This window comes from Trachinotus anak, unplaced genomic scaffold (genome assembly GCF_046630095.1).
Source record: "Trachinotus anak isolate AG129_WGS33_773 ecotype Australia unplaced genomic scaffold, CSIRO_AGI_Tana_v1 ptg000003l, whole genome shotgun sequence".
NCBI classification, from domain to species: Eukaryota; Metazoa; Chordata; class Actinopteri; order Carangiformes; family Carangidae; genus Trachinotus; species Trachinotus anak.
The window spans coordinates 8,922,496-8,949,497 of record NW_027273854.1 but is presented as its reverse complement, the minus strand read 5'-3'; the positions used below and the strand labels follow the sequence as shown (position 1 = coordinate 8,949,497).

The window sequence follows — 27,002 nt, the reverse complement described above, 5'->3', positions numbered from 1 at the left end:
AACCAGTTCCCCTTGCCGGTTTTCTATAGTGGCTCACCTGGAACCTTTTTCTTCTTGCGGAGGCAGGAAGACACGTATCTTTCCAGTTCGCGTAGAGTAGAAGGCTTTAGCGTCTCAAAGTCAATCTCAATCTCATCAGGGTTTGAGTTTTTAAGTGAGGGCTCTCTGGACTGGATAATATGCACTACACGGCCAAGCTTGTCACCAGGAAGCTTGTTGATGTCCAAGCTTAACTGTCTCTTCTCCTCGTACGTCATAGGCTTGCACTTTTCCCCAGTCGCTGATGACCCAGCAGCCCCCAGGTCATCTTCCAGGCTGGGAACTGGCTGCAGGTTGGAGGGATGGTTGCTTTTCATCCCCTCCTTTTTACTACAGAGGCAAAACACACATGCAAGTTACCAATATGTAACACTGACAAGCCTTTCTGGAAATACAGCTCAAAGTGCTTGACAACTAAAAACACGGTAATTTCAACATTTACATTAGAAGAAGACATGATAAAGATTACCTTAAGATACCAGTCAGATTCATGGATTAACAATGATCAATCTTTTAAGGATTATACTTATTTACAAGAAAAACACACATTTAAAACAGGTCCTCAGATGACTGAGCCTCCTGAATTTACTCTCAGTTATGACCACAATTACACAATAAGAGCATAAAAAGAAGGGGCATACAGAACTGAATGAGGGTGATACCGCATTGTGCAAGGCAAAGCTGAAAAAACCCAATCTAATATCAAGGGGCTGCTCTAACCAACAGCCTGACATGGATAAAGTTTAACACCCACCTGGGTTTCTTCTTGGGAATAAGCTCTTTGTTACTATTGTTACTGGTCTTGGTCTTCTTGGAGAGCTGTGAAACAGGTGTAGCATCCTGGATTTCATCTACCAAACCAGGTATGCTTCCTTTCTTCTTATGCTTCTCTTTTTTCTTCTCTTTCTTTTCCTTCTCTTTTCTCTTTGGTTTGCTGGCTTGTGGTTGAGACAGGGCAGCCAGCTGCTCATGAACCGCCTTCAGCTGTATCAAGAGAGGAGACCAGTTCTCAACAAAGGATAACAAGGGCTGGACAACAAATTTGCCGCCACTCTGGACCTTCTCTGACCACTGACCTGTTCCTGGAGCTCTGCCAACCTCTGAGCTCTCTCCTCTTCAGAGTCATCTGTGGAAGACTCAGACTCAGAAGAAGAGTCACTGGAACTGTCTGAAGATGAGTCGACGTGGGCCAAAGGAGGCTGGGGCTTAACAGGGGCAGGATGGTGAAGTGTAGGGGCTGGGGCAGAAACCAGAGGCTTGCTCTCAGGTTCATCTGGCATCTTGGCAAAGCGCATCTCAAAGACATCCTACAAAATGAAGAGAAACAAATTAGGCAAAATGTATGTGTATGTTTGTAGATATAGACTCAAAACAACAACTTTTGACTTCTGCTATTTTTAACATAATGTGTACCTTTGTGTACTGGACTGGCCACAATTATAGATCCTTGTGTATTTTAACTCTCTCTAATGTTTGTATTTCTGGACTATTTCATTTGTTGGTGAGTTAACTATGTGAGTTTTATTTGCTGGCTTGCAGCCTAAAATTTGGCCCTTGAGGGACAAATATATTTCTTTAACACTGCTAAGCACATGGTGCAAACAATTAACCCAAAGGAAAACTTTAACCAGGTGAACTCCCTGCCCATTTTTTATTTTTATTTTACCAAAGTTACATTGTTTACATGTTAGCCTATATTTACCTGTAATTTCCGAGCCATAGCTACCACTTCGTGGTCTGGTGGGTTATATTTGTAGCAGTTGGAAAACATTAATCGCACATCAGCAGCAAACTCCTGGGGTTCACGGTATTGCCTGTTGTCCAGCTTGACCTATTAAACACATCAAGGATATTAATTACTTGACACGCCATAAGTCCACTCTCTTAAATATCTTATGGTACCATTGATCAATTAAGCTGTCTTCCACAAACCTTGATGGTGCTGAGGTCCATGGGATGTTTGATGATATCATGATAATCATGTAGTCCCAGTGCATCCACATCAACCGGTTTGTGGAATGGCCAGGCGTAAGCAGCATGCTTCTTAGACAGCATCTCCCTAACCAGACTAGCACAATATCCAAACTGATCTTGTGGTTTGGGGCTAAGACCTCCACTTGGTCCACTCAGTCCAATCCCCAAGCCTATGTGATGCTGAGAGTCTGGGGCTTCCTTCTTCAACAGTTTTGTAGGTCTGGTACTCTCTCGCCTGGGTAGTGTCTTCCCAGATTTGGACTCTGCTGGCGAAGATTCACTGAGTTGGTCATTTGCTGTGGGCGTTGTAGTGTCTGCTTTCCTTTTCTGGCTCTTTCTTTGCTGGATATCAGTAAACATAAAGAAAACACAGACATGGGGCAAAAGGACAAGGAAATACATTATTAGAGTGATGCCAAAACATAATCACACCTGTCTACTGCTCCCAAGCATGGTGAAAAATGAGACCACAATATGCCAAAGCATATTTCCCTGTGTCAGTCAAACTCACTTTGGTCATGGTTATAGGATTCTGCAGCATGGGGGCAGTGCTCTGGATGGATGCTGGGGGAAGGGAGGTCTGAGCAGGGGGAGGCACAGAAGTCATGATAGGAATTTGTGGAGCGCAGTCCGACTGGCCAAGGGAGTAGGGAGCTCCGAGCTGTGGCGCATGGCTAGGTAATGTTGGGGGCACATGGGCCTGCATCAAAGGCTGGGGAGGTAGTGAAGGCGGGCCCGGCACTGGTCCTCTGGTCTGTGGTGCTGCTGAGAGGTTTGACAGACCACGGGTTTGAGGAGTCGTGGACGAAGAATCAATGATGGCCCCTGGTTTCAAGTTCAGACCTCGAAGAGAGAACATAAATAAATATCTTATCTCACAGAGGCCAGCTCCAAGAATGTGTGTTGACAAAATATGAAAACAGTAAGGGGAAAATCACACACCTCCCTCTCTCCGGCCCCGTCCACGTCCTTTTCCTGTCATGACAACAATCTCAGTTTCATCCTGAGGCATTTCTGTCACCTTTTGGAGGAAAACCTTCTCTAGAGCCTCAGCCATTAAGACTATGTCATCTCCAGGCTGCAGGGGGAGACAAACACTCTTAGCAAAAGTGGAGGCATTTTATAATCTTTGACACTTGATGGTAATAGTATCACTTAACTATGTTACCTTGTTGTATATGTAGCAGTTGGTAAACATTGTGTTGAAGTCTTGGATACATTCTTGGGCATTCCAGTAGTAACTGTTCTCAAGCCTTTTCTTGATTGTTCCCATGTCCATAGGAGTTTTGATTATTGTGTAGTAGTCCTGAAAAGGTTGCATACGAGTATGTCAACAACGCAAGACAGAAACTCACTGTTTTTTAACAATGTGACATTCTCTACTGGCATGAGGAAGATGCTGTAATTTGAAGTTAGCTTTAAAAATAAAATGAGAAGTCAAAACATTCATATCTATCATTGCAATTCCTTCAGAAATTAAGCAATATGTTTTATATCACTGATTTTATAATTAACCAAAGTTAGTGACTTATTTTGGATTTGAAAACTTTCTCTAATGGAAACCATCTGTAAAATTTCCATCCAAATAAACTGTAATAATGTCAGTGATACCTTGAAATCAACCACTGTCCTTGCCAACAAAGACATCTCAAATATGAACATTTATGACAAAGTTTATAAGGTGTTCTAAGGGATTTCTTTTACCCATTTACATTTTTTGGGCAGTTTTTCCTTATTCAAATTAGGATTATGCTGTACAGAATGTTGTGTTGGATTGGAGCACAACATAATTAAAAAACAATATCTGTGACTTTTGCACACTCTCTGCTTTAACTGTATTTATCAATAAGCTTAAATTAACTCCTGGTCCAAACAGAGGTATATCAATGTGCACGCTGAAATTAAAATACTCAACTCAGCAACAATGAAATAAAAGATACATTCACTGTGTGTGAAAGTGTTTTAACATTGTACAAGAATGAATGCTATTATTTGACTTCATGTGAAAGGATGAAAAGGCCTTGATATCTCAAACAAAAAAATACACATACAGTAAAGGAGAGAGATGTTTTGCAAACAGCAGTACATGTAATTCATCACAAATCAACATATAAGAAACATGTAGATGTACAGCTGGAATGTGTAGATGCAAAGAATCTGATGGCAATTTGTATGTGATGTCCACTGTGTTTTGAGGCATGAGGCATCATGCACACAGAGCTGAAGCTAGTACTCACAGGCAGGTTAAGTTTGACTGCATCCACCGGTGACTGAAAGGGCCAGGCAAACTGGTGTTTCCACAGGGCCTTCACCACCACCTTGAGCAGATACTGTAGCTGATTGGTCTGGCGCTTTGGCCTGTCAGGATTGATGTACTCTGGGGGTTGGGGGTTGCCCATCGACTGGGCCTGCCCCTGACTGCTGCTGCTGCTGCCCGACATCTGCGCTGTGTCCAGGCCGTCCCCCATTCTAACAGGGTTGGGCATGGGCTCGGGCCCCGGAGCGGGAGCTGGAGCTGGAGCAGGGGCAGGGGTAGTGGTGTTGGCAGGACACCAGTTCAGTCTTGGCCCCGGCACAGACTCCACTGACAGAGCACCGCTGATCCCATTGCACTCCTCGCTGGACTCTCTGGAGAGAGAAAAGAGCATACTGTCATTAGCAGGTCTCTAAACAGTCATCAATAAATTTCACTTTATTTTATTCAGAAACAAAATCATTAACAACATTGTAATCGTTAATCAAGCAGACCTCTGATACCTTGCTTATTGTAAATGAATACTAAAAAAATAGTAGCATTTAGTCATGTTTTACTGTAAAATGCAGTGTTTTTCTCCTATAGTAGAGCATCCACTGCATGACATTGTCTTTGTCGCTCTAGTGGATGAAGTATGCTCAATGGTCCCAAGTTAAGAAGAAGACCACTGTCTCTACAAAGTACATGATAACCATGTGATACCAAGATATTCAACAGCATGTCCTTACACCTCTAAACACAGTCTCAGTTATGTGTAATGGTATGATTCAATGTTTGCGTTTACATTAAATATCCAAGTTCAGGACAATGCTTCTCAGCAATAGAAGTTTCACGCCAGGTCATGACAATGACAGGCTTTATATTGTATCAAGTATCAAACTTGAACACTCAAGACATCTTGAAAATTAGTTTATTCCATGGCCACAATTTCTGATGGGCTGGCTATCTTATCAACATAAACTTCAAATATAGTCATTTCGAATATAGTATAATTAACTGTAGTTAAACAAGTGAAAGTATCTCTGCTTCATGCTGCATTACTAACTGACAAATTTTTAAAAATTGACAATCCAAGCACAGTTTCTTATTTGTCTGTACTGAGTGGCCATTGAATAAGGGCACAGATATGCTCTGACAGAAGCGCCTGTCAGATCATGGTCAAACAAAATCTGAAACCCCTTCACCCCATACCTTTCCGACACTGGATGCGACAATTTACTTAACTTTCAGAAATCGACAATATGAATTTAACACCTATTCACAAACCAAATGGTCAGGTGTGAATAGGTGAGAAAGTAAGCAAGGTCTGAACTTCACACAGCTACTTTTGGCTCATTTCGTGCACAGCCAGGAGCAACACTATGAATGCCTTCCAGAAGAGACTGGAATGATTCAACGTGTCTCACCCTTTTCTATGATGATCAGTTTTTAACCCTGCCTTTGAGTGTGGCTGTTCAGAGCAGCTATGCTATAACGGACTTTTGCTCTCTGACGTTCAGACAACATGTCATGTGAACTAGTTTTTCCATACATTCCCCTTTCCATAAATGTGACCATACAATCTGAGGTGTCCTGGTGAAGAAAATAATGAACCTGGCAGACTTATCACCTCTCCCTTCTCTGTTTTATGTTCAGCAAGAAACCACAGATCTAATGCACATAATGAGAAAAAATGTCACTGATTGAATACAATCATGGTAGCAATAGCTGTTATGTGAACTACAAAAAGCACTGCAAATGATTATATCAATTATTGATTAATTTAGGGTTAGGTCTATGAAGTGACAGAAAACTGAAAAATGTTGACCACATTTCAAGGTGGCATCACTGAATATTGTGTTTGTCCAACCAACAGTCACAGTTAAAAACAAACAAACAAACGAGCAAACAAACAAAGCACATATTCAAAGTGTAGATGCTAACTCATTCAAAATGCTAACTCATTCAAAATGACAAGAGATCTGCACTGTACTCAGAAGAGCCCAGAGGTTGTTTAGGTTAAGGTTTGGCTCTAGCATGTGTGTGCTTTTCCTGGATCTTTGTCTTCCCACTTTGTCTCAGGACCTGGGAGTGTTTAGGGATGTGGGCGGACAAGGCTGGAGGGGGGGGGTTAGCGTCATCTGGCAGCTGAGGGACTGTGTGTTCCACTACGCAGTGCTCAGTCCCACATAATGTCCTCTCCCAGGCAGTCAGGGACATCACATTCAAGATACACACAAAGGCTGTTAAGACAACAACAAGGCCAAATAATAATCTGGAAATAACTGACTAAAAATAGATGGTAGGAACAACAATGTTCTGGGAAAAAAAACACTGATCATAAGGTTGTGTATTCACATCTCTATTACAAACATGTTAGTCTTCCAGACTCACACACTGAAATCCACCCCCACAAAAGGCCCTTAAAGATAAACACAGTCCACTGTATAGATCTGTGACTAATCACATTCCTGTTGAGTCACTTTCTGAGAAGAGAGAAGCAGTTTGTGCGCCACATGATCGCTGCCTTGGCCTGCCCAAGGCACTCATACGCAGTGGAGAATCTGACTAACTGACCAATCTGTTAAATGACAACACATGAAAAGAAACAGTACCGGTGTAACACAGATGGTACTTTAAGTGTGGTTTGAAGCAAAGAGACTTGACAAATAAGACCAAAATAAACAAGCACTGTCTAGGCCCAAGACATGAAGGTGCACATAGCTAATTTTGCTCAATACAGCAAACCTTCAAAGCCGGATAAGATTACTCAAAAATACTTTCATATTTCAAAGCTTTGCTGACTTGGCTTCACAAAGAGACTAAACAAATGCAGGGCTGCAACTACCGATTATGTTCATTATCAAATAGAAAATACACTCAATAGAGCGCATACCTCTGCCAAGGCCAATGACAAACAAGGTACAACAGACTTCAGAGGAAAAAACTCAAATTCATAGTAAATGATCTGGATCTGCCCAAGCCCATTCCCCATCCCTTCACCAAGTTCAGTGCAAATCGGTTCAGTATTTTTAAACCTGCTGACAAACACTGGTGAAAACATTAATTTCTTGGTGAAGTTATTAATCTGGCGATTGTCTTCTGAATGACACTTTCGTATAAGAAATGTTAAAAATTTAGAGAGCAATTTCTTACAGGCCATGGTAAGGTATTCAATTTGCTAGACCTTGCAGTCTGCACTCTTAACAACTGACGTTAAGTTTGACTAACCAGTCTAATGACTTTCGGTGTCACCAGTTTGTATTGACTGTCAGCCTGACTGGCTATTCCTGTCATATGAAAAAACCACCACGCACACCGTGACCACATCACCATCAGGCTCTGTCAGCATTTGACAAATGAGAGGTAGACTATGTGAAAATATATATATATTTTTTTAAACTATAAAAACAAAACATTTCTAACTCTGTCCCTCAGCTTCTATATCTTCCTAATCATCCAACGTGTGGGAATATGATTAGAAAACAAGTATAGGAAATAAATAAAACATTACCCACATGACCACTGTCATCCACTATCATTGCAGTAAGGAAAAAATAAATAAATAAATGAATACGTACTGACAGGCCTAGACAGAAGTGCTTTCAATTAGCTGTCAAAGGATCAACACCAGTGTCATCACAAGGTAGGGATGTGGCTATTTGTACAACAGGTATAAGAGCAGTGCAAACACAGTTTTACCAAGATTTGCTTAACTGTGGCGAGCTCTAGGCACTGTAGTACTGCAGTTGATTCCGTGATTTGTGTAAAAAGACACTGTGCTTACTGAGTTATGAACTAATCGAATAGTATTTTAATAAGTGGCATAGAAATTAGAAGTAAAATGTACTGGAAGGTTGCAGGTTCCCTATTTTCCCACTTACTATTAGGAAGTGTGTCAACACAAGCTCTTAAGAGAAAAAGTTACTGGAGCTGAAACAATACTTCTCTGACAGTTTCAACAAATGCTGTTGCACTGGATTGCACTATACTATACTATACTATACTATACAGGTGTGAATAAGAGATTTCAATAGACAGCTTCAACAGTTGGTGTTCTCACCAGCCTTCATTCTCAGATTTATGACAATTGATCACTGAATTTCAAAGACATGACAACCAAAAGCTCTTGCCAATTCACCACACATCATTTGCAGGAACATTTGGCTCTTTATAGCAACTCTAAAGCGTACCATGAGATCTGGTGGGACTGTACAAGCACCTAGACTGAGCTGGGCTTAAGTAATACATGTCCTTGAAAAGAACTGAAACACTTCTTGAGTCATTAAAAATCTTTTATGCTTCCTTGAGAGGGGTTTGTAATCATTTTCTAGTAGCTGTTTTGATAATAAAAAAAAATGAATGTGACACAAAGAAAAAATGCATTGCAAAAAAACTGTCCTTGGTCAACATTAAAGGGACAGAGAGATATTTTGTTTAGTGTAAGGCGACATAAAAATAGTCTTCCTAGTCAAACTAGAATAACAACATTTGAGCAAAATATCAGGAAGTCTGACAGAAAATGAACTTAAGTTACCTGCCCACATAGCCAATATGACAAGCTCATCAGGACTTTAAAAAGAAGAGTGATGTTTATCAGTCCATCAATGTGCTTAAGTTCATGTAACTTTTGCTAAGCACCAAATATTTGAATATTTTTTAATTGTTATAGGAAGATTAAAGTGTCAGTGAAGGAATTTTAAGAACATTAGCAGTTAAAGTCTGAAATACTTTGAAAGAGCTGACAGTTTTACAAAGGTGGATACTACAAGTAAACACTAACCTAGTTTCCCAGCAAGTGGTTTTTTTGGCAAAACAGTACAGGACAAGGCTGGCATTACATAATTTAATGATGATGATGATGAAAATGCACGTCAGCATGTCTTGACCCCTTCTTTACATATAAACATATACCCATTAACAAAAATATTATGCCCATTCACAGATTAAGCAAATGCCATTCATTTTCTCATTGCAGTGAAGCATGTCATGATCTAGGATACATTACACGATGAGTGAACGTTGGATACGTGAGAAATGGGCGGGTGTAAAGCCCTGAGCAACTCTGGCAAGGGACCCGGAGGACTGGGTTGGAGCATCTCTGAAACAGCAAGACCAGGCAGCAGTGCTAAGTACATTCCAACAGTCCAAGGAGGGAGAAACTATCAATCAGCGCATGATCGAGGCAAGAGGGCAATAAAGCCATCTACAAATCCCGTCTGGCCTGAACCCATGGAAGGGCTACTGCGGCACAAGTTACAGAAAATTTTAATGGGACAAAGTCAAGAAGGAGGTAGCCATGGTATAAGCTTATTCCAGCTGGCCTACAGTGCTGTGTGGAGTAAAGTCTCATCATATACACACGCAAATTATTGCTAGATTGTCTTCCAACGGTTCATTAACATCAGCAACAAGCAGTAGTAGTAGTAGTAGTAGGCATATGTCTAAAACTTACTCATTATTCCTTGTAGTTTATCTTTTGGTGGTACTGATAATAGTTTGGCCTGCTGCCTTATGCTCTTAAGTATCCTCTTTCTCATGTATGCACAAAAACACGTTCAAAGATTCAGGTCAAAGTTTGAGATCTGTTCACATGATACACATGATATGATGTGCAAAAAGTTTTAATTTATGTTTTCTAGAGAGATGACTACCTACTGTCTCAAAGCTTGTGAAAACAAGTATTGTTATACCTTGCTGAAACACAATTCAAGTGATAAACTGGGTTAGATCAAACAGGCAGTTCTTCCCATAGCTACATCTCTCTATGATGACACAACTGTGCATTGCATTATTTTGCTGGTGATTTATAAATACTGGAATCAAAAAAAACTATTTGCTAATACAGTATGCTGCCTGCTCTATATTCTTCTGTTAGATCTAGTTAATGTCAGGCAGTTTGTCACAGACTGTAAGTGCATTATGTAGCAATGTTATGTATCATTTAGGCCTTTACATCCAAACACTCCTAGGGAGTAATAGGCATCATCTTTAGAACAAATTCAAGGGCTAAAAGCTCCTTCATTGCATCTTTGTTTGCATTTGTTGGCATCTCAACTACTATTAAGGATTACGGAGACTTGAGTCTGACTGACTGGCTACACTTCAATGGACTGGTTTGTAACGTCTTGGTCTTTTACACCTGACTAGACACAAAAAAAACATAGACAAAGTTGAAGTAATGTTTGTGGTTCTTTGTAACTCAACTGACGTTGAAATAATATTTAGAAAGCGAACCTGCTGAGCCTGTTGTTTTGGTTCCCTTAAATCATAATAAACTTATCACCAACTAAAGTGAAGTTTCATTTTTGGTCTCTTTCTCTGACAGATGATGAAAATAATATATATTATCAACTATATATTAAATGGTAAGTGACATTAAACTGTCCCTAGTCCAAATATTCATACAAACATGGACTTTTACTATTATTTCAGTTGATTCATCATTTAGTAACATCAGAAACATTAATTAATTACTTCAACAACAGATACACTGTGTCAAATAAATTCAAGACAAAACCAGGCATGATGCCTTTTGGCCAATTATTTGCAAACTTTAAATCCAAAGGACATTATGGCTGCCAAGAGAGTCTTATCTCAGGAGCAGGCACTTTTGGGTGCAGGAAAGTCAAGTATTTGTTACATTCAAGGTAAATAATCACATACGTAGATCTACGATTCCATTTACATTATATTACAATTAAATTAGCATTGCAAGTTTGTAGGCATCTTTATGATTTTTGTTTTCATTTAAAGCTTGAGTAAGCCTGAATGTTGATGTCAATTGTGACATCATATTCAACCAGTCTATATGATAAATTAGTATAACCCAGTCTCAATGACCTGCTGTCCTGGTGTAAGAACATGTTGGCATGTGAGACTAATCAACTCTGCAGAAGCCCCTACCAGGGGTCAATCAAAAGGTCCACTTCCTGCTGCTGCATGTCCTACATCATTCTCAGATCTGGAATAACAGTTGACCTTTGACATGGACATACATCACTGCAGACTGCTTTGGAATGTTTTCTGGGGAGGAAGCAGCTCTGGTTACTGGGGTGGGGGATGCACATCTCACACCAGGAAATTTGGTCCTGTGTGCAGCCTCACGGTGAACGTCCTACATGGAAGAGGGATACATACTAGCAAGATGTCTGTGTCCCTCATGAAAGTAAACTATCAATTATTCATGTATGTTGGGGGAGGGGGAGGTGGGGGGTCAGTTTCAGGCAAAAATGTGGGCCTGCAGATTCCGCTTGAGACCCTCACTAAGTGTTAGAATGATGGCCTGTTTTGCCTGAAAGCAAAGGAATAAATAATTAATGGGACCACAGTGACAAGGCCAAGAACACGACTCCATGCATATTCACCAACTTTTTCACTTTTTCATAAAACCACCTTCAACTCTACTCCAGGGAGCAGCTCCACTCAAATACTACTGTGTCTGCCAGTACACCGCAATGTATTGATTACACTGATGCTCTTACTCATTGGTCTCATTGCATACATGTTTCTATTTTAGTTTTTTTCCTTAGATTCATTAGTTTATGAGGAATGTGAATGTTTTTTTACTTTAATTCAACTGGGGTCTGGGGTCATTCGGTTCAGATTTAAGAATAGGCTGATAGTAAAAAAACCTAATTAAGACAAAATAATACAAAAATAAAAGATAAACCCTAAGATAAAGTTAAAAAAATGATAATCACGACTATGAACTTGAGCGGTCAAGGAAACAATGACTGTCATTGTGCATCCCTGGGACATCAGTTATCATTGTGTTTTTAACAGATAGCTGCACCAAGGCTTCATACACACTAATATGTTTGAGTTCCTGGTTCATAATATTTTCTGTAAGTCCGCTAACTGCAGAGAAGACTATCGGTTTCCCGTTTACAATGGCACATGCATGGCCAGTGTACATTAATGGTCATGTGACATGCGTTTTCAGGTGTGTTAATATGGTTGGAGATTGATAAATATGGAGCTAAAATGCTTGTCTGGACAGGGATCATTTTCATTTAAAAGCTGTTCTAAACAGTTTTAAGTGTATTTGAGGGGACGTAGCCTAAGCCATACCATAAATAATTGATCAGAACCTGTGATGAAGATGCACCACTACAGGAACACTGATGTATTAAGTGGTGTTTTGCTTTGATATTGCACTGTCAGTCTGTGGCCCTCTGAAAAGAACTGGCCCAGGTAAAAAAATAACAAAAATCTGCGCTAAATTGATGAAATCATTGATTTGCTAGGCTTAATGACCAGTCAGACAGCTGTAGCTCACCAAATGCCTCCATTGCTGATTCAATATGGTAACTGTCTGAATTACAGACAAAAATGGTCGACCAGTGCTAATGGTACCAGCTCCAAAAATTATGGGCAATGGTCATCAGCAGCGTTTTCCAGTGGCGTGTGAAGACCATCTGTTGACTCAAGTGGGTCAAAGCCCTTATTCTTTTCAATAACGCTGGTAAGCTGCCTAGAATTATATTTTATCATCTGAAAATGATTTCTAAAATTTCTATCCATTTTGTGGATGACGGGTCAAGCAAGAGCAGCATTATTTGATTTATTAAATAACCAAAATAATAGCTTTGATTGAATGTACTTTTCAAACATCTAATGTACCCGTGCTGCAAAAATAATACGTCAAAAAGCTTTAATGAAGACAATATATGTATGCATTTTATCAGCTTATAATGATTTATTATTCATCAATAACATGCCTGATAATCTGTTTAATTAGCATTTGAGCTACTTAAGTGTCTGCTGACACCAAGTCCTTTCAAAATCAATGATATGTCTGCTGACACTCCCACTCAACTATTAGGGAAAGCCAGTATTACCAGCAATTATTATTTCCTGGTATTATCAGTGTCAGTATCAATAACAGTACACACTCAGCATAATAAGCTCTCCACATTTCTCAAATTGGTACAGTGTGGGGCTGAGTACTGCAAAAGGAATTTTACATCAGTACTACTCCAAGACACATTAAGTGTGTACCAGAGTTAACTATTCTAACTTTGTCTATCTTGTATCATATGTAACTGGTCAACTGCTACCTTATTTGACTACCTCTGCAGCTTGGCTTCAAGAAAAAAGAAATGTTGCCATGGTTTCTATGGTAACACTCCAACACTGCTTGGCCCGCGCACTGTATTTTTATTCTCGACGATTCCAAATCCAAGTTTTGGATGCTTACCACGCATGACCTGTGCTACTATAGTGTTTCTCTAGACAAATGCTAGATAAGTACAACTGTGGTCTTTGTTTACTTCTGTGTTATGGGTATTTAAACTAGAAATGAAATCTCACAGGATTCATTGTTTACAATAATTAATTGCAAGGCTGCAAACCTAAAGAAATTTCCCTAGTGTTGATACAAGCACTTGCTGTATGAGTCAGTGAATGAGCACACAAAATGACTCAAAAAGACTAACCATGAGTCAGTCTCACTATAACAGGAAAAGGCAAGAATCCTGCCAGCTCTCGCAGGTTAAACTCCCAGCTGTTAAGGATAAGGAAGCCAAACCCTACCAGGAATCAGGAGACATTTCTACTTCTGCCACACACACAACCCCCTTCTTCCTCTTTCGTCCCCCTTCCCCCACACCCCCTCTCTCACCAGGAGGTAGGTCCATGGCTTCTGGCTGAAACCTGGATAACAATACTATTCTCAACACAACACAGAAGACATACTTCTAAACTGGACTGTTGTGCTGGGCTATATAAAAGTAGGGATAGCGCTAACCACGTGAAAGTCCTAAGAACTATAACTCCTGGCTGTCTTTAATTTAGGCTTCTCCTCAGCTTTTAAACCATGTATTTCAACTAATAATATTTTGCATACATATGATATATACTTTGTAGGAGAGTCTACCTCACCAGATAACATTACCTTTTCACAGAGACTGAATGTGCAATTTTTTCCAGAAGGGCATCCAGTTTTTGAAAATCCAGCAAATCGTTTGACTTGGCGTGCATCTTGTAATCCATTTATGAACTCCACTAAACAGAAACAGAAACCAAAAAACAAAAAAAAAGGCTTGAAAGAATTACACAGAAGTTTGTTTTTCTCTTTCTCTTATCCAAAATACACGAGAGATTTATTCTTCAGGCTCCAGTATGTGTACCAAAATCCCACAGAACACGGTGAGTAATCCTTAGTGTAGTCCAAGCGGTGTTTGAGGTTGGCTGTTCCAGGAAAAAGGCCCCAGCTTGGAAACAGCGGGTCCAGGCGGGGAGAGGAGGCTGTGGAAGCCTGCAGCCAGCAGGCTGTGTTAGCTGTGTGAACCGGTCCTCTCTCTACCCCATCCCCCTCTCAGCAGTACAACGGCCCAGTTGCCACAGGCTCTTCGCTCCATTGTGTGTCCTCTCCAGGGCCTCCCCAACTTAAAAGGACACAAGCGGGAAGCAAGCGGTGTACGAGGAGGAGAGAGGAAGGTGAGAGAGGGGAGAAAGCTCCGATACGATCCAGGAGGAGCACTTTGTTCCTCTAGCTCGCTCTCTCACCCTCTCTCTAGCACAGGCAGACCAGCATGCAGTTACTCAACAGTGAAAATGGCTCTGCTGCTTCCTCATTCAGCGGAGCCTCAGCCCACACGCACCCCTCCCTCCCTCCCTCTCTCCTACGCGCTTGCTTGTTTCACCCCTCCCCTCTCTCCCCATCAATAGCTTGAGGTCCTTGCTCTCTCCTCTCTCTCTCTCTCTGTTACACCTTTAACACCCCACCCCCCTCTTGTCTTTTCCTCCGTCCATTTCATCATGCCCCACCCCCACTCACTCTCTTCCCTTAGAGTGATCTTGTATATGCCTTCCCCCACAAATTTAAGGGCTCCCTTATCTTCACTCCACCTCTACTCAGATACAATTCACATTTCATATTGTGGCTGAACTACTTCAACACAAAAGATGCCTTTTATTCTACAAACTATTCATCTGATATTGGGCTAGATCTATATAACTTACTCTGCAGTATCAGAAACACCAGCGGCTCTAAATTACAGAGTGACCAAATTGATTACTTCATCAAAAAGGCAACATCTGTTGAAAAACTTGAATCTTGCACCACTGTGAATCGACAAATTCTAAATACTTTTTTTTCCTAAAATCTGTCTTACTATGCATGTGGCCCCTAAAACTATTAATCTTCTATCTCACAAAATATCAAACTCTGTAAATGACTCCAATTAATAGGTGTACTGTGCCACCAACAACTTGCATGGAGGCAGAGATGGCACATTGCAGAGTTCAAAATGCAGGTAAACTATTATCTGGATATAATGTAGGTCAGTGTGACAGTCAACAGCCGAGAACATGAAGGGAAACTGAAATGATCACAGAGAGTAATAGAGAGTGTGACAGAAAGAGTTCAAAATAGTCAGACCACCCACTGTGCCTTCCTGTCGTAGAGCAGTCTCCAGTAATTATGTTCATGACAGTACAGTGACTGCACTGGCGGCAGGAGGTGCTAAACTCTTTTAATCAGATGAACTGGATTATTTCCAACATTAATCTGTCATTCACTGCTGTCTAGACACATTTGACTTTGTATATGACTGAGGCCATATGTGTTTAGTTCAGTCAGATCTTATTCCAGAGACATGGCTGCTAGAATATATAATTTGATATTCATCAAACTAAAAATCAAGTTCTTAGTTGGACAGGCAAATACCAAGGAAAAATGCTTTTACCATCATTATCAAAATTCAGAAGTGCTAGTAAATGCTGCCTCCTAGTACATGCCTAATGCTTATAAAAAAGGGCCATAGGATCAGAGATCTCTCTGTGTAGTGACGGTAGCATCGGGGAACATATATAAGTATGGCTGCTAGGCAGAATTCACAACTCCCGATACAATCTTCAAGACAGATGTAACATACAAAAACCCTTTTCCTTAACACCTGTTATCCAACCTACCTGACAATGCTGGCTCTTAACCCTGCTAAAGTAACACTAGACTTTTAACCTCCTGGTCACTACTCAGGAGGAGAGAACATGAGCAAATTCTAAGGCAACTGAGAGGCAACAGCTTGATGGTGAGTGGATATTACTGACATTTTATGACTATGTAACTCCTTAAACCATAAAATATTGTGTTTGAGTGTTTGAGCAGCCATCACTCTATTAAACCAATCGCATTATATGTACTACCAGAGACAAGATGACCACTGACCTCTCGACTCTCAAATTTAAATGTCACATACATGCAAGCAGGCACACACCAACGCAGTGTCAAAATTAGTCCAATGTCAAACCCCAAGAGATCAGGCATGTAAAGCATCATCATGTGCAATGTACACTTGTCAGGTGACTGGTGACAGAAATGCCCAACGTCTGAATTCCCAACAGCAGCTACTCTGTGCTGCAGCCAGACACTGAGGGTGTCCTCACAGACCCTCTTCCCCGTCCACGTGCCATATGCACCATTCCCAGAGACAATACAGCAGCTGCCAGAGTGACAAAGCTCCGACCTACAGCAATTCAGAGTCGGCCAAACCAATGGCCCTGTCACTGGAAGGGTGGGGGGGAGATCGTATTCAGACAGAGAGAAGGAGGGAGGGAGGGATGATAGTATGAGGGAGGGGGAAAGCGAGGGAGAGAGTTCCATTTAGACTGGGGGTTGGGTCAGAGGAAGAGGCAGCCGTGCACACAGAGATGAGACTGCGAGAAAGTCTGAGGGCGCTTCCATTAATCATCAGAGCACCGGAGCAGCCAGAATCTACAGGGACTCGGAGCGGAGAAAACAGGGAACAGGCAATTTGCCAACTTGACATGGTGTATCTTGCCCTTATGTTCTTTCAGTTATGCACTGGGAAAAACAACAGAAAGAAAAGGGTGGTGAAAGAGGTATTTAGCAGATATAATGACCAAAGCCTTTTTTGTTAGCTGAGCATTAATTGAATCTAAAAAAGACCGCTTAATTAAATCTTGCTATTTACACCCAGAAAATCATTCTGCCCTGGTAACCATAATTTAAGCATTTCTTATGCCTTGCCTCTGCCTCTTACCACTGTTGCAATATATTGTATAGATTAAGGATTGTCTTGATCCAGGATGAGGGAATATACATCTTATTAATTTTCAAGGGGCTCCTACTCAGCCACTGAAATTAGTTGTGTGATATCCTCTGTAGCTCTAGTGGGAACTTTCTTAAGTCTGAAAAAAATTGATCAGCTTGAGATTTAAAATTTTGATCAGAAAGTCTGTACATGAAAGAATTGGGTATTTTGGACAAGGGGTTCCAATGAAACAAAGTTTGACCATAATAGAGACTATAAGGCCAGATTCCACTGCTTTGATTTTTATAATCAATTTTTAATCTGTCTTCTGTAAATAGTGCTGTACTAAATCCTTGGGGTCCCCCTTTAAGCATCTTCACGCTTATTATCTATGCATTTTAGAAGTGACTAAGGATTTTACTTTCAAAGCACATCTGGGCCTTGTCCCTGTATAGTGAGCTTTAATTTATTTTTTGTCACATCCACAACAATGCAAAAACAGATCACTAACAATTCATACAAGTATTTTTAACTCCACACTAAACTTTTGCTTTCATTATCTCAATCCATTCAACACCTTGAATTCTACTGAGATTCCACTGAGATTTGCTTTGTTTCCAGGCAAAGAAGGCAGAAATACAGATATTCAATCCAAATTGAATGGACAATAATTTTCAAAATTTGCAGCTACAACCTTAATATTAGACCTGAGCAGCATTAAGTAAAAGTGTTGTGCAAGAACTGAAAAAATATCCAACATCTCAGATAGCACTGTCTATGAGGTAAGTCTTGAAATATTAAAGCATTTATATTATGGGTATGCTTAAATCCATCAGAATGTCCAAATTTCCTGAGAGTCGCCATAGTCCTTAAAGCAGCTATAGTCAATATTTTTATAACAACAATGTATTAATTAACAATGTAAAAACAACGTGACAGTAGTAGTGATGATAAAGCTCAATCACCCAAATCTGCAGCTCCCCTCAGCTTTACGGAGCGTCATAGTGGCTTCAATGCAATGTTCAGCTGGTCAGCCCACAATATTACTACTGCTTTGGTCACTCTCACTGCTCTAACAGCATTGTTTACAGCCACAACAGGCAGATGTTTTCAGAGATAAACCTCTAAACACCCACTGTACACAACCTGCAGACACAAACGTCAGAGATTTAGAGTTAACGACTAGCTGGTGAACATAGTGGAGAACTGAGCAGCAAAAGTGACAAAGACTTCCAGGAGTTGGCAGACACTAAAAACAAAGCTAAAGGAGGGTGAATATTGGACTTACATTCACCAGCTTGCCAGAAACATTGACTCCAAATGAATGATTATGTTGCCCTTTCCTTGCTGGATGTGTGCAGAAGCAACTATTTGTTAACAGGTTTGCCATATCAACTTAAAAGGTGATGCTATGCCAATGTTGTTGCCAATCAATCATCACTATACACAGGCATTCACACAGGACATTTATGTTCCTGGGCCTATCTCATGAGTAGGTTTGCTGGATAATTAACTTTGAGTAAAACCCAGAGAAATTTTAGACTTGACTCCACAACTGGGAGTATCTCCATATATTTCTCAGCACGTTTATTCGACCGATTCAATGAATGTCCAAACCTTGCTTCACAAGACATTCTTATCCAATGCAGCCTAGCCCTGCTGACCACAGTGGTAGTCATGATGCAGTCAGGTCATTACCTAACAAACTGGCAATTGAGTGTATGTATACACTCACCAAGCACTTTATTAAAAGCACCACACTAATAACGCATAGGGCCTCCCTTTTCTCTCTGTTGAAAATATTTCCTTTGAGTTTGGTTCATGTTGTCATGGTTGCATCAAATCATTTCTGGTGGTTTGCTGTGAATCTCCTGTTCTACCACATCCCACAGGTGGTCTATTAGATTCAGATGTAGTGGCTGGGGAGGCCACTGAATTACACTGAACTTGCTGTCATGTTCATGAAACCAGTTTAACACCACTTATGCTTTGTGACATGATGCCTTCTCATGCTGGAAGTAGACATTTGAATACAGGTACATTGCGCCCATAAAGGGATGCCGATGGCCTGCAACAATAATCAGAAAGACCGTGGCATTCAAATGACCACTGATCGGTATTAAGGGGCTTGTTGTTGTTGTTGGTGTCGCCAAATTCCGACCCTAACATCTGCTGCCTCAGCAGAAATTGAGATTTATCAGACCAGCCTATCTTTTTGACATCTTCAACAGTCCAGTTTTCTGTTCTTCGCTGACAAGAGTGGAACTCGACATGGTCCTCTGCTATTTTAGCCCAGCCACCTCAAGCAAAGTTGTAAAGAGTGGTTATCAAAGTTACTATAGCCTATCCATCAGTTCGAACCAGTCTGGCCATTCTCTTCTGGCCTCTCTCATCATCAGCATGTTCCGTCCACAGAATATCCATTCACTAGATGCTTTTTGTTTTTCACACCAGGGTGAGTCAATTCTAGAGATGGTTGTGCATGAAAATCTCAGGAAATCAGCAGTTTCAGTAATACTCAAACCAGCACATCTGACACCAACAATCATGCCACGATCTCAGTCACCGAGACCACATTTTTTCCCCCATTCTGATGTTTGTGGTGAACATCTGCATGATTTCATGCATTACACTGCTGCCACAGGATTGGCTGATTGGGTAATTGCATGTCTACGCAGGTTTATAGGTGTCCCTAATAGTCCTCAGAAGGTGGATGGAAAATGTGTGCAGGAGTGTATTGTGATCTGTAGATTTTGTGAATAAATCGTACGTCAATGTGCTATCATAACAACTATGATGTCCAGTTAACAGGAAACAGTAATTGGTATGAGTTTGGCTGATTGATTCTAACGACATTTAATTAAAAATGAAATCAAAATATAGATATCAACTGAAAATAGAAATGATAATAAGCAGATAATAAAAAATAGTCAAAATTGTCTATTACATCCCAACATGGATGAGGAGAAATCAAAAATTCCATGCACTCTAAATGTTTTTACAGTAGCAGCAGGACCAGGTTATGAAACTCCTGCTAATGATTCAAAAGTAATAAATGAAGCACATACACACATGCACATTATAATAGATTTTGTTTGCCCACTCATTTGTTCCCAGACCACACTCTCCTTTTCATTCAGAGGTCATTCACAACTAGGCCAAGGATGGTGTTACCATGGCAACTAAACCAGGGAGAACAGGAAAATTTAAAACTAAGAAAAAACAACAGGGGTGAGATGTATGTTCTTTTCACAGGACATGATCATGACCAAAATCGGACATAATCCAGATCAAAGTCTGTAGATTTAGCAGCACACATGTGATTTGTCTGGCTGGCAATTTGGTTTATCAGTTTCAAATAAAAAATAACAAACATTACACAGTATTATTTTTAGGCATTTAATTAATAGTTCAGCTGTGAACATGTCTGATTTAATGCCTACCTGTTATCTGCAAACACTCTGACCCAATCTTTATTTACAAACTTCTGGAACAGTTGTTCAATTTTAACCAGGAAAATTCATTTGGAGTAATGAGATTAATAGCTCTGTCCACTTAGCTTGTTTAATTTACTCCTTACCTGGTAACTGCATGCCCTTTGACCTAATCTATCAACTTTATTTACACACTTAACTCCTTTTATACCCTACCAGTGACATGTTTATCACAAAACTGACACATGGCTTTAATTCATTCGTAATACATACATGTCTGGGTGACAGACTGATAGAATATTGCTTAAGGAAGATGACAAAAAAAAGGCATAGATAATCAGTGATGGTACATCTAGCACCCTTATGTAAAGAATCCTATCCAAACCGCCATGTGACTGCAGATAGGCTAATATTTGTCATTAGATAGACTTATGTGTTGTTACACACATTAGGCTTCTAACTACTATAGCAATGAAACAACCACTATAATGAAAAAAAAAAACATGTTTCACGCCTAAGGGTTTCTCTTAGAAGAAAACAGCAGGGACAGTATGCTAGGTAACGGGCCTCTGAATGAGTAATCTGTTTGAACACACCAGTCGGCTGAATGCCACTGCTTTGTGTCTGTAATACCTAGCCATATTAGTCACATAAACACTACAGACGAAAACACATATGTCTGGGATAGGGGTCATTACCAGATGTGGTGGATAAAACGATAAATTGCAAAGTAATGACCGCTGGCGAGCGACCATCGTCGAGGAGCCAAGATCCTAACGTTAGGCCACAGGGCATAGATTATTGCCTGGATTTCGTAATGGACGTCCGTGCAAACCACAGGAGAAATGAAAGCGTACGAGCGCAAAGGTATTGTCTTTCCAAGATTATGGCAGCAAGTTTTGGAAAATGAACATTTGTCTTCTATTTTTGTCATTTGCTCCATTGACTGCATTCTCAGAAAATAGCCCCAGTCTGAGTGTGCGCCATCATCACCGTGACGGCGTCACCGTCTCCCACAACACAAGACAGTCGACGAGCAAACTAGCAATAGATGCCCGACACGGTGGTCGTAGCAGCGTTTGTTGGGCTACTTATAGCGTAATTGTGGCCAACAGTGGGTGAGATAGACAAGGGATGTCAGATAGACACTCAATGTAAGTGCAGTTATTGTGTCTTTTGATAGACAACTGCCAACTAGCTTTGGCTAGCAAGCTAGCTAGCCAGAACAGGCCGCCGTGCAAGTGAACGGTCTCAGTGGGCGCCGGACATCAGCGCTTTCTCTTTCAGCCTTTACGCCACTGTTACCGTGTTTCTTGCTGTCTACTCATTCGGTTTACCGAGACAACATGACAGGCAGAATAATGTTTGAAACAACGGCGTTTACCTGGTTAAATCAGGTTGCCAGGGCGCGCGGGATCTTTCTCTCCGAGGATCCTGAACACCTCTCGTTGTCGATGACGTCACGCGTAGGTCTTTCGTTGAGGACGTAAAAAGCGCGTCACGTCGACTGCAACTTCAGCGGCAACAGAGAGGACAGATTATATCTGTGCAGAGTGGGACTGGGACAACGGACCAAAATCGTTGAGTAAATAAGACAGGGCATGTAGGGATACAGCTACGATAGAAGATATATGTGGATAAAAGTTTTTTTTTAAAATGCACTATGGAAAAATCAACGACTCAATCGAATAATTGTTGTTCTATCCTAACGTTAACAAACAAATAACAGTAACTACAATTGTTCCCAAAAGTATCGGTGTCCACTGTTAGATCCCTTTACCTTTCAAAGCTCATAACCACTGCATCTGTCTAACCCTATGTTTTTTACTCCCTCGAACACATCAGCGTCCAGGATGTGTGGTGTCTCTTTCTCGCTCTTTATGCCTCTATTTTTTCCTTCACGTCTCTAGTTTCTTTCCTCTAGATGTTTGTGTAGTCTTTCCTCTTCCCAAGTCTTCATGGTGGAGATGAAATCATGTGGCTCCTACCTGTTGCCAACATCTGGAAGTCGCTTGATGCCCCCCCCCCCCATCATATTCTTTATTAATGTTACACTTCATGATGTTGACATCCCGATTGCCCATACTGTAAATCTGCTTTGTGACTCTATCTGTATACATGACATCTATTGCATGTCTGTCCTGAAAGAGAGATCACTCCTCTATTGCTCTTTCTGAGGTTTCCTCCATTTTTTTGAGTGTCGTGCTGCTGTAAGGATAAGAGGCACATTTGTGATTTGTGACATCGGGCCATATAAATAAATTTCACTTGACTGAAATGTGACACATTGAACAAATTGACATGGAACAATCAATATTAAATTAGATGTGGTTTAACTTCCTTGTGGTGGCTGAGAATAAAGAAAACAAACGAAAAACAGATATATCCAAAAATGGGATTCAAAAGAGTTGAAAGACACATCAAAATATTTTATATTTTGAAGATAGGGTTACTATCATCTCACACACTAGACTGTAAGACTTTTTTTAAGTTAATTGTTGCAAATCTTACTAGATGCGCTGAAAATGACAGACAGACAAAACCAGTGGATTGCGGCGCCCCTCAGCGGACAACACTGAAAAGTCAGCTGTAATCCAAAAGTAAGCCTCAGATTTTATGTTATGTTTTATTTTACTTTATGTATGTTATCAAGAGACAAAAACGTGTAGCAACAAAGTGCCGCATGTCTATCAAATTTCAGCTTCGTTAAAAACTGAGATGCACAGCACATCCATGGTTAAAAAATATTTATTCCTGACAGCCCTTGCGCTTGCGTCGTAGCTTTCATGTGATTGGACCGTCTAGAAACCCGGAAGTAGTGTGAAGGTCTTTGGCGATAGTCGAAGTTTAGGTAACGCTTCCCCGTTCTAGTTCCAGAGTCGGGGTCAAAATGGGAGTTAAAATAGAGATGTTCAGGGTAAGTAGCTATATAAGGATAGTTAATATGCATCGGTTTTAAGATCTTAAATCGTACGAATCGGTCAAGGTTTTGTTTTTCCATCTAGCTAGTTATTATCACAAAGCTAACTGACAATTTTCCACTGTAACTCACCGGCTAGCGTATTTGTTTTTGTTCCGAGCAGATGATGCTCTATCTGTCCTTTCCCGTGGCCATGTTTTGGGTCTCTAATCAAGCAGAGTACTTTGAAGAATACGTAGTAAAGAGAAAGGTCAGTAATACTGCTTTTAGTTTTGATCATACATGTACACATTGATCAGTCCACTCCGTGATGTTTGGTCTGTTTTCTTGTAATAACAGTTGTCTCTTTCTCTTTACTCTTATGGCATCTTGTATGTTATCCAGAGGGAGATCTTCCCCCCAAACGAGGCACAGCATGTAAGTGTATTTCACAGAGTTTATCTGTTTTTATATTTTCTTTTTCTTCTTTTTTGTCTTGTCACATTATAGCACTCTGTAGCAAGATAAATGGCACAGTAAAATTATCAGAGCACTTCATTGTGATGCTGCCTTTTCATATTAAGATTTCTGATCAACAGACCACATATTTTTCAAGTCAGATGGGTTTTTTTAATAAATTGAAATAAATTAAAACACTCCTACAGCGTGTCTTTTTTTTTCTATTTTCCATCATGACTCAACCTGAAACCAAAAATCATTGTTGTATTTGTTCTGACTCCATGTTACCGTAGCTTTTTAAAAAAACCTATTCGTAAGATACAGTGTCTGCAATGAAGTCTATTTGATCTACTGCTACACAGCACAGTATATGATGATAATCATGACTGTGCTATTTTTGTTTTCAGAGAAAAGAGTTGGAGGACTTCAAAGAGCGAATGCGTGTTCGTAAGGAGCAGCGACTATTAAAGGATGTTTCTGAATCTGAGAATTGAGGATTGCGTTTTGAAGAAGTGCATGCATTCTCAGAAGCGCTGGTGGAGGATTATCCGGGTTGTTTTGGTTTTTTTTGACAAAAGAAAACCAAGTGGACTTGAGTATGACCATGTCATACATACAGACTTCCATACATTGGAAGTCTCTGCAAATTCGATACATCTTAAAGGTGTGCTGGGTGATTCCAGGGATTAATTATGCCTAAAAAGCCTAATATTTTATTTAATTTTCATGTTCAAATGCCAGAATTCTCTACTTGTCTTTAAATGCCCAATAAGTTGAACTGCTGTGATTGTACTGTCATAAAATAAATTATGGATCTAATGTAATTATCATGATTCATTTTGTGAGGTGCAGTGCCTTTAAAATGTATTCACCCCCTCGGAATTTCACCTATGTAGAGTTTTACAACACTGTATCATAGTGTATGTAATTAGGCATTTTGACACTGATCAACAGGAACATATTTTATTACCAAAGCATAAAACAAATCTCCATAAACTGATCTGAATTAATCACAAACATAAAACACAAATTAGCTTGTTGCATAAGTATTCAGTCATTTGAAATCTGTATTTAATAGAAGTACCTATGGCAGCAATTACTGCCTCAAGCGTGGGTAGCTTATTGGAAAACAAATGTTCCCACAAGTCACAGTTAACTGAAACACTGCAGCAGGTTTTTGTCTATGATTTAACTGTATTCTGCTGCATTTATTTTAGCCTCTACCTTCACAAGCCTTCCAGGTCGTGCTGCAGATAAGCATACCCACAACATGATGCTACATGATTATGTGTATACTTCTTGTAAATGTAATTTTTAATGCTGTTTTTCATTTTCACATCAGTGTATGTTGGTTTGGTTTTCCCTAACAGAAGCAGTTGTTTGCCCATATGGATATAGATTTGTGTGTTTGTTTCTTAAGATATATCTCAAGTTGTGCACATCCTATGGCCACATCTTTAACCTCAGGATGATGATGCCACCTTATGGCCAGAGGTTTGATCCCCTGATCAAGTGGCAAATGTTTTTTAACAAAAACCCAATGTGAACAACTAACACACAACAACAACAACAACAACAACCAGTTCCTGATTGTGATTGGCTGGTTGTTGTACTAGGCAGCTCCAAAGTGTGAGGGTCTGTGCCCAGCAAATAAAATATCTGTTCAAAAACCTTTACTTGAATTTACTCTTTTGTTGACTCAGTAACAACTACCCCTGCTCCATTTATTCTTTAACAATACCACACAATTAGAGGCTATACCTTTCACCTGACTGTATTGCCTAAAATAATACAATAATGAAGAGGTTACTAAGTCAGCAAAACCTAAGTTTTACTGACTAAGTTAACCTAAGCAGACGCAATGACTATCCAAATGAAGTACTACTGAAATGTACTTCCTGGTACAGGGCAGATAACACAGGTTATTTTAGAGCCAGAGATAAATATACCAACTTCTACAGTGATAAAATAATGTTCAGGGTTTTCCCTCACAATTCCTGGGTATGCTATTAGTTATGTTAATAAGTAGCATTCCTTGCATGATAATATGCATTTATCACCCTATTTGGAAGTGGAATGATGTTGGTATGGCGTATCGGGATGCTACAGTACTGTTGTTTCTCTGGCTCCACTTATCTGTGAGTTTAGTCCTGAGTGTCACGGAGATTGTGTGTTGATACAAATACAAACCCAACAGTTGCAGGGTAATGCTTATTTTAAGAGGTAATACTTGTTCTCACATGCTTCAGACTTACAGTACAATACATAAATCATTTTGGATATGACATGAGCATCCTCACACCAGCACAGTTATATGTGATCTCCGAAGTATGAATATATCTGAGGGATGGATTGTGCTTGGCTTGTCCAGACAATCTTAAGTCTTGGATGTGTCCTGACAACAATCATGCCTAACAAAATGCTGAACGTCTCAGCAGTCATGATGAAGTGATGACATGGTTCTCCCAGGGCCCATCAAATGATACCCTCAAATATATTTGGCAATGAAAAGTGGCCAGTTGGATGTCTCACAGGCTGTCTCCTGAGACACTGGCAAGAGAGAGTGTGTATTTCTTTCTTGCAGCTGTTTATTTTTCATAGCTGTCACTCATTTTGACAGTCAGTTTCAAAATATGGTTCAATCATATTTTATGATGTGATGGACTGATGAAGTACTACTCCTCCTTAGATAAGCGTTGAAAGCCAAGGGGTTATGTTTCGTTGTACTCATGGATGGATTTCTGAATGGGCCTACAGGGCACAGGCCCAGAGGGATCAGGATGCCTCTTGACCAGAACTTCTTTATGAAATCATGTGATGTTAACAGCTCTTGCTGAAAAGTAAATCAAGCAACTACGGAGAGACAAAAAAACGAACACTAAAAGGCGCAATGCAAGTATGACTTTGCACAAAATGACTCCGAGGAGATGCAAAACAACCACAAAGAGACCGAGAATCAGTTA

General features: G+C 40.2%; 2 protein-coding genes across 5 annotated transcripts in view; one reads left to right on the top strand and one right to left on the bottom strand.

Annotated features, from left to right (window-relative positions):
- Nucleotides 1–22,195, bottom strand: part of brd4 (bromodomain containing 4) — a 29,058-nt gene extending 6,863 nt beyond the window's left edge. For 2 of the 4 annotated variants that reach the window (XM_071472209.1, XM_071472230.1), the window contains exons 1-10: nt 14,145–14,802; nt 4,251–4,641; nt 3,182–3,319; nt 2,956–3,091; nt 2,525–2,856; nt 1,972–2,355; nt 1,742–1,870; nt 1,116–1,346; nt 794–1,023; nt 38–369 (exon numbers count right to left, since the gene is read on the bottom strand). In XM_071472209.1, the coding sequence (XP_071328310.1) occupies nt 38–369; nt 794–1,023; nt 1,116–1,346; nt 1,742–1,870; nt 1,972–2,355; nt 2,525–2,856; nt 2,956–3,091; nt 3,182–3,319; nt 4,251–4,641; nt 14,145–14,242 (2,401 nt within the window). In that variant the 5' untranslated portion in view covers nt 14,243–14,802. Of the gene's footprint in view, nt 1–37; nt 370–793; nt 1,024–1,115; nt 1,347–1,741; nt 1,871–1,971; nt 2,356–2,524; nt 2,857–2,955; nt 3,092–3,181; nt 3,320–4,250; nt 4,642–14,144; nt 14,803–22,065 lie in introns of those variants that run through there. The other 2 variants (XM_071472220.1, XM_071472237.1) reach the window with 2 other exon arrangements.
- Nucleotides 22,196–23,454: 1,259 nt separating this feature from the next.
- pet100 (PET100 cytochrome c oxidase chaperone) lies at nt 23,455–25,715 on the top strand. The gene is made up of 4 exons (XM_071472249.1): nt 23,455–23,598; nt 23,765–23,851; nt 23,986–24,018; nt 24,447–25,715. Exons 1-4 carry the CDS (start codon nt 23,572–23,574, stop codon nt 24,531–24,533), a joined length of 234 nt encoding a protein of 77 aa, XP_071328350.1. The 5' UTR covers nt 23,455–23,571; the 3' UTR covers nt 24,534–25,715.
- Nucleotides 25,716–27,002: the final 1,287 nt, after the last annotated feature.

Coding starts and splice junctions, on each gene's coding strand:
- pet100 (XM_071472249.1), top strand. CDS start 23,572: ATGGGAGTTAAAATAGAGATGTTCAGG. Junction 23,852..23,985: donor AATACGTAGTAAAGAGAAAG/GTCAGTAATACT, acceptor TATGTTATCCAG/AGGGAGATCTTCCCCCCAAA. Junction 24,019..24,446: donor CCCCAAACGAGGCACAGCAT/GTAAGTGTATTT, acceptor TTTTGTTTTCAG/AGAAAAGAGTTGGAGGACTT.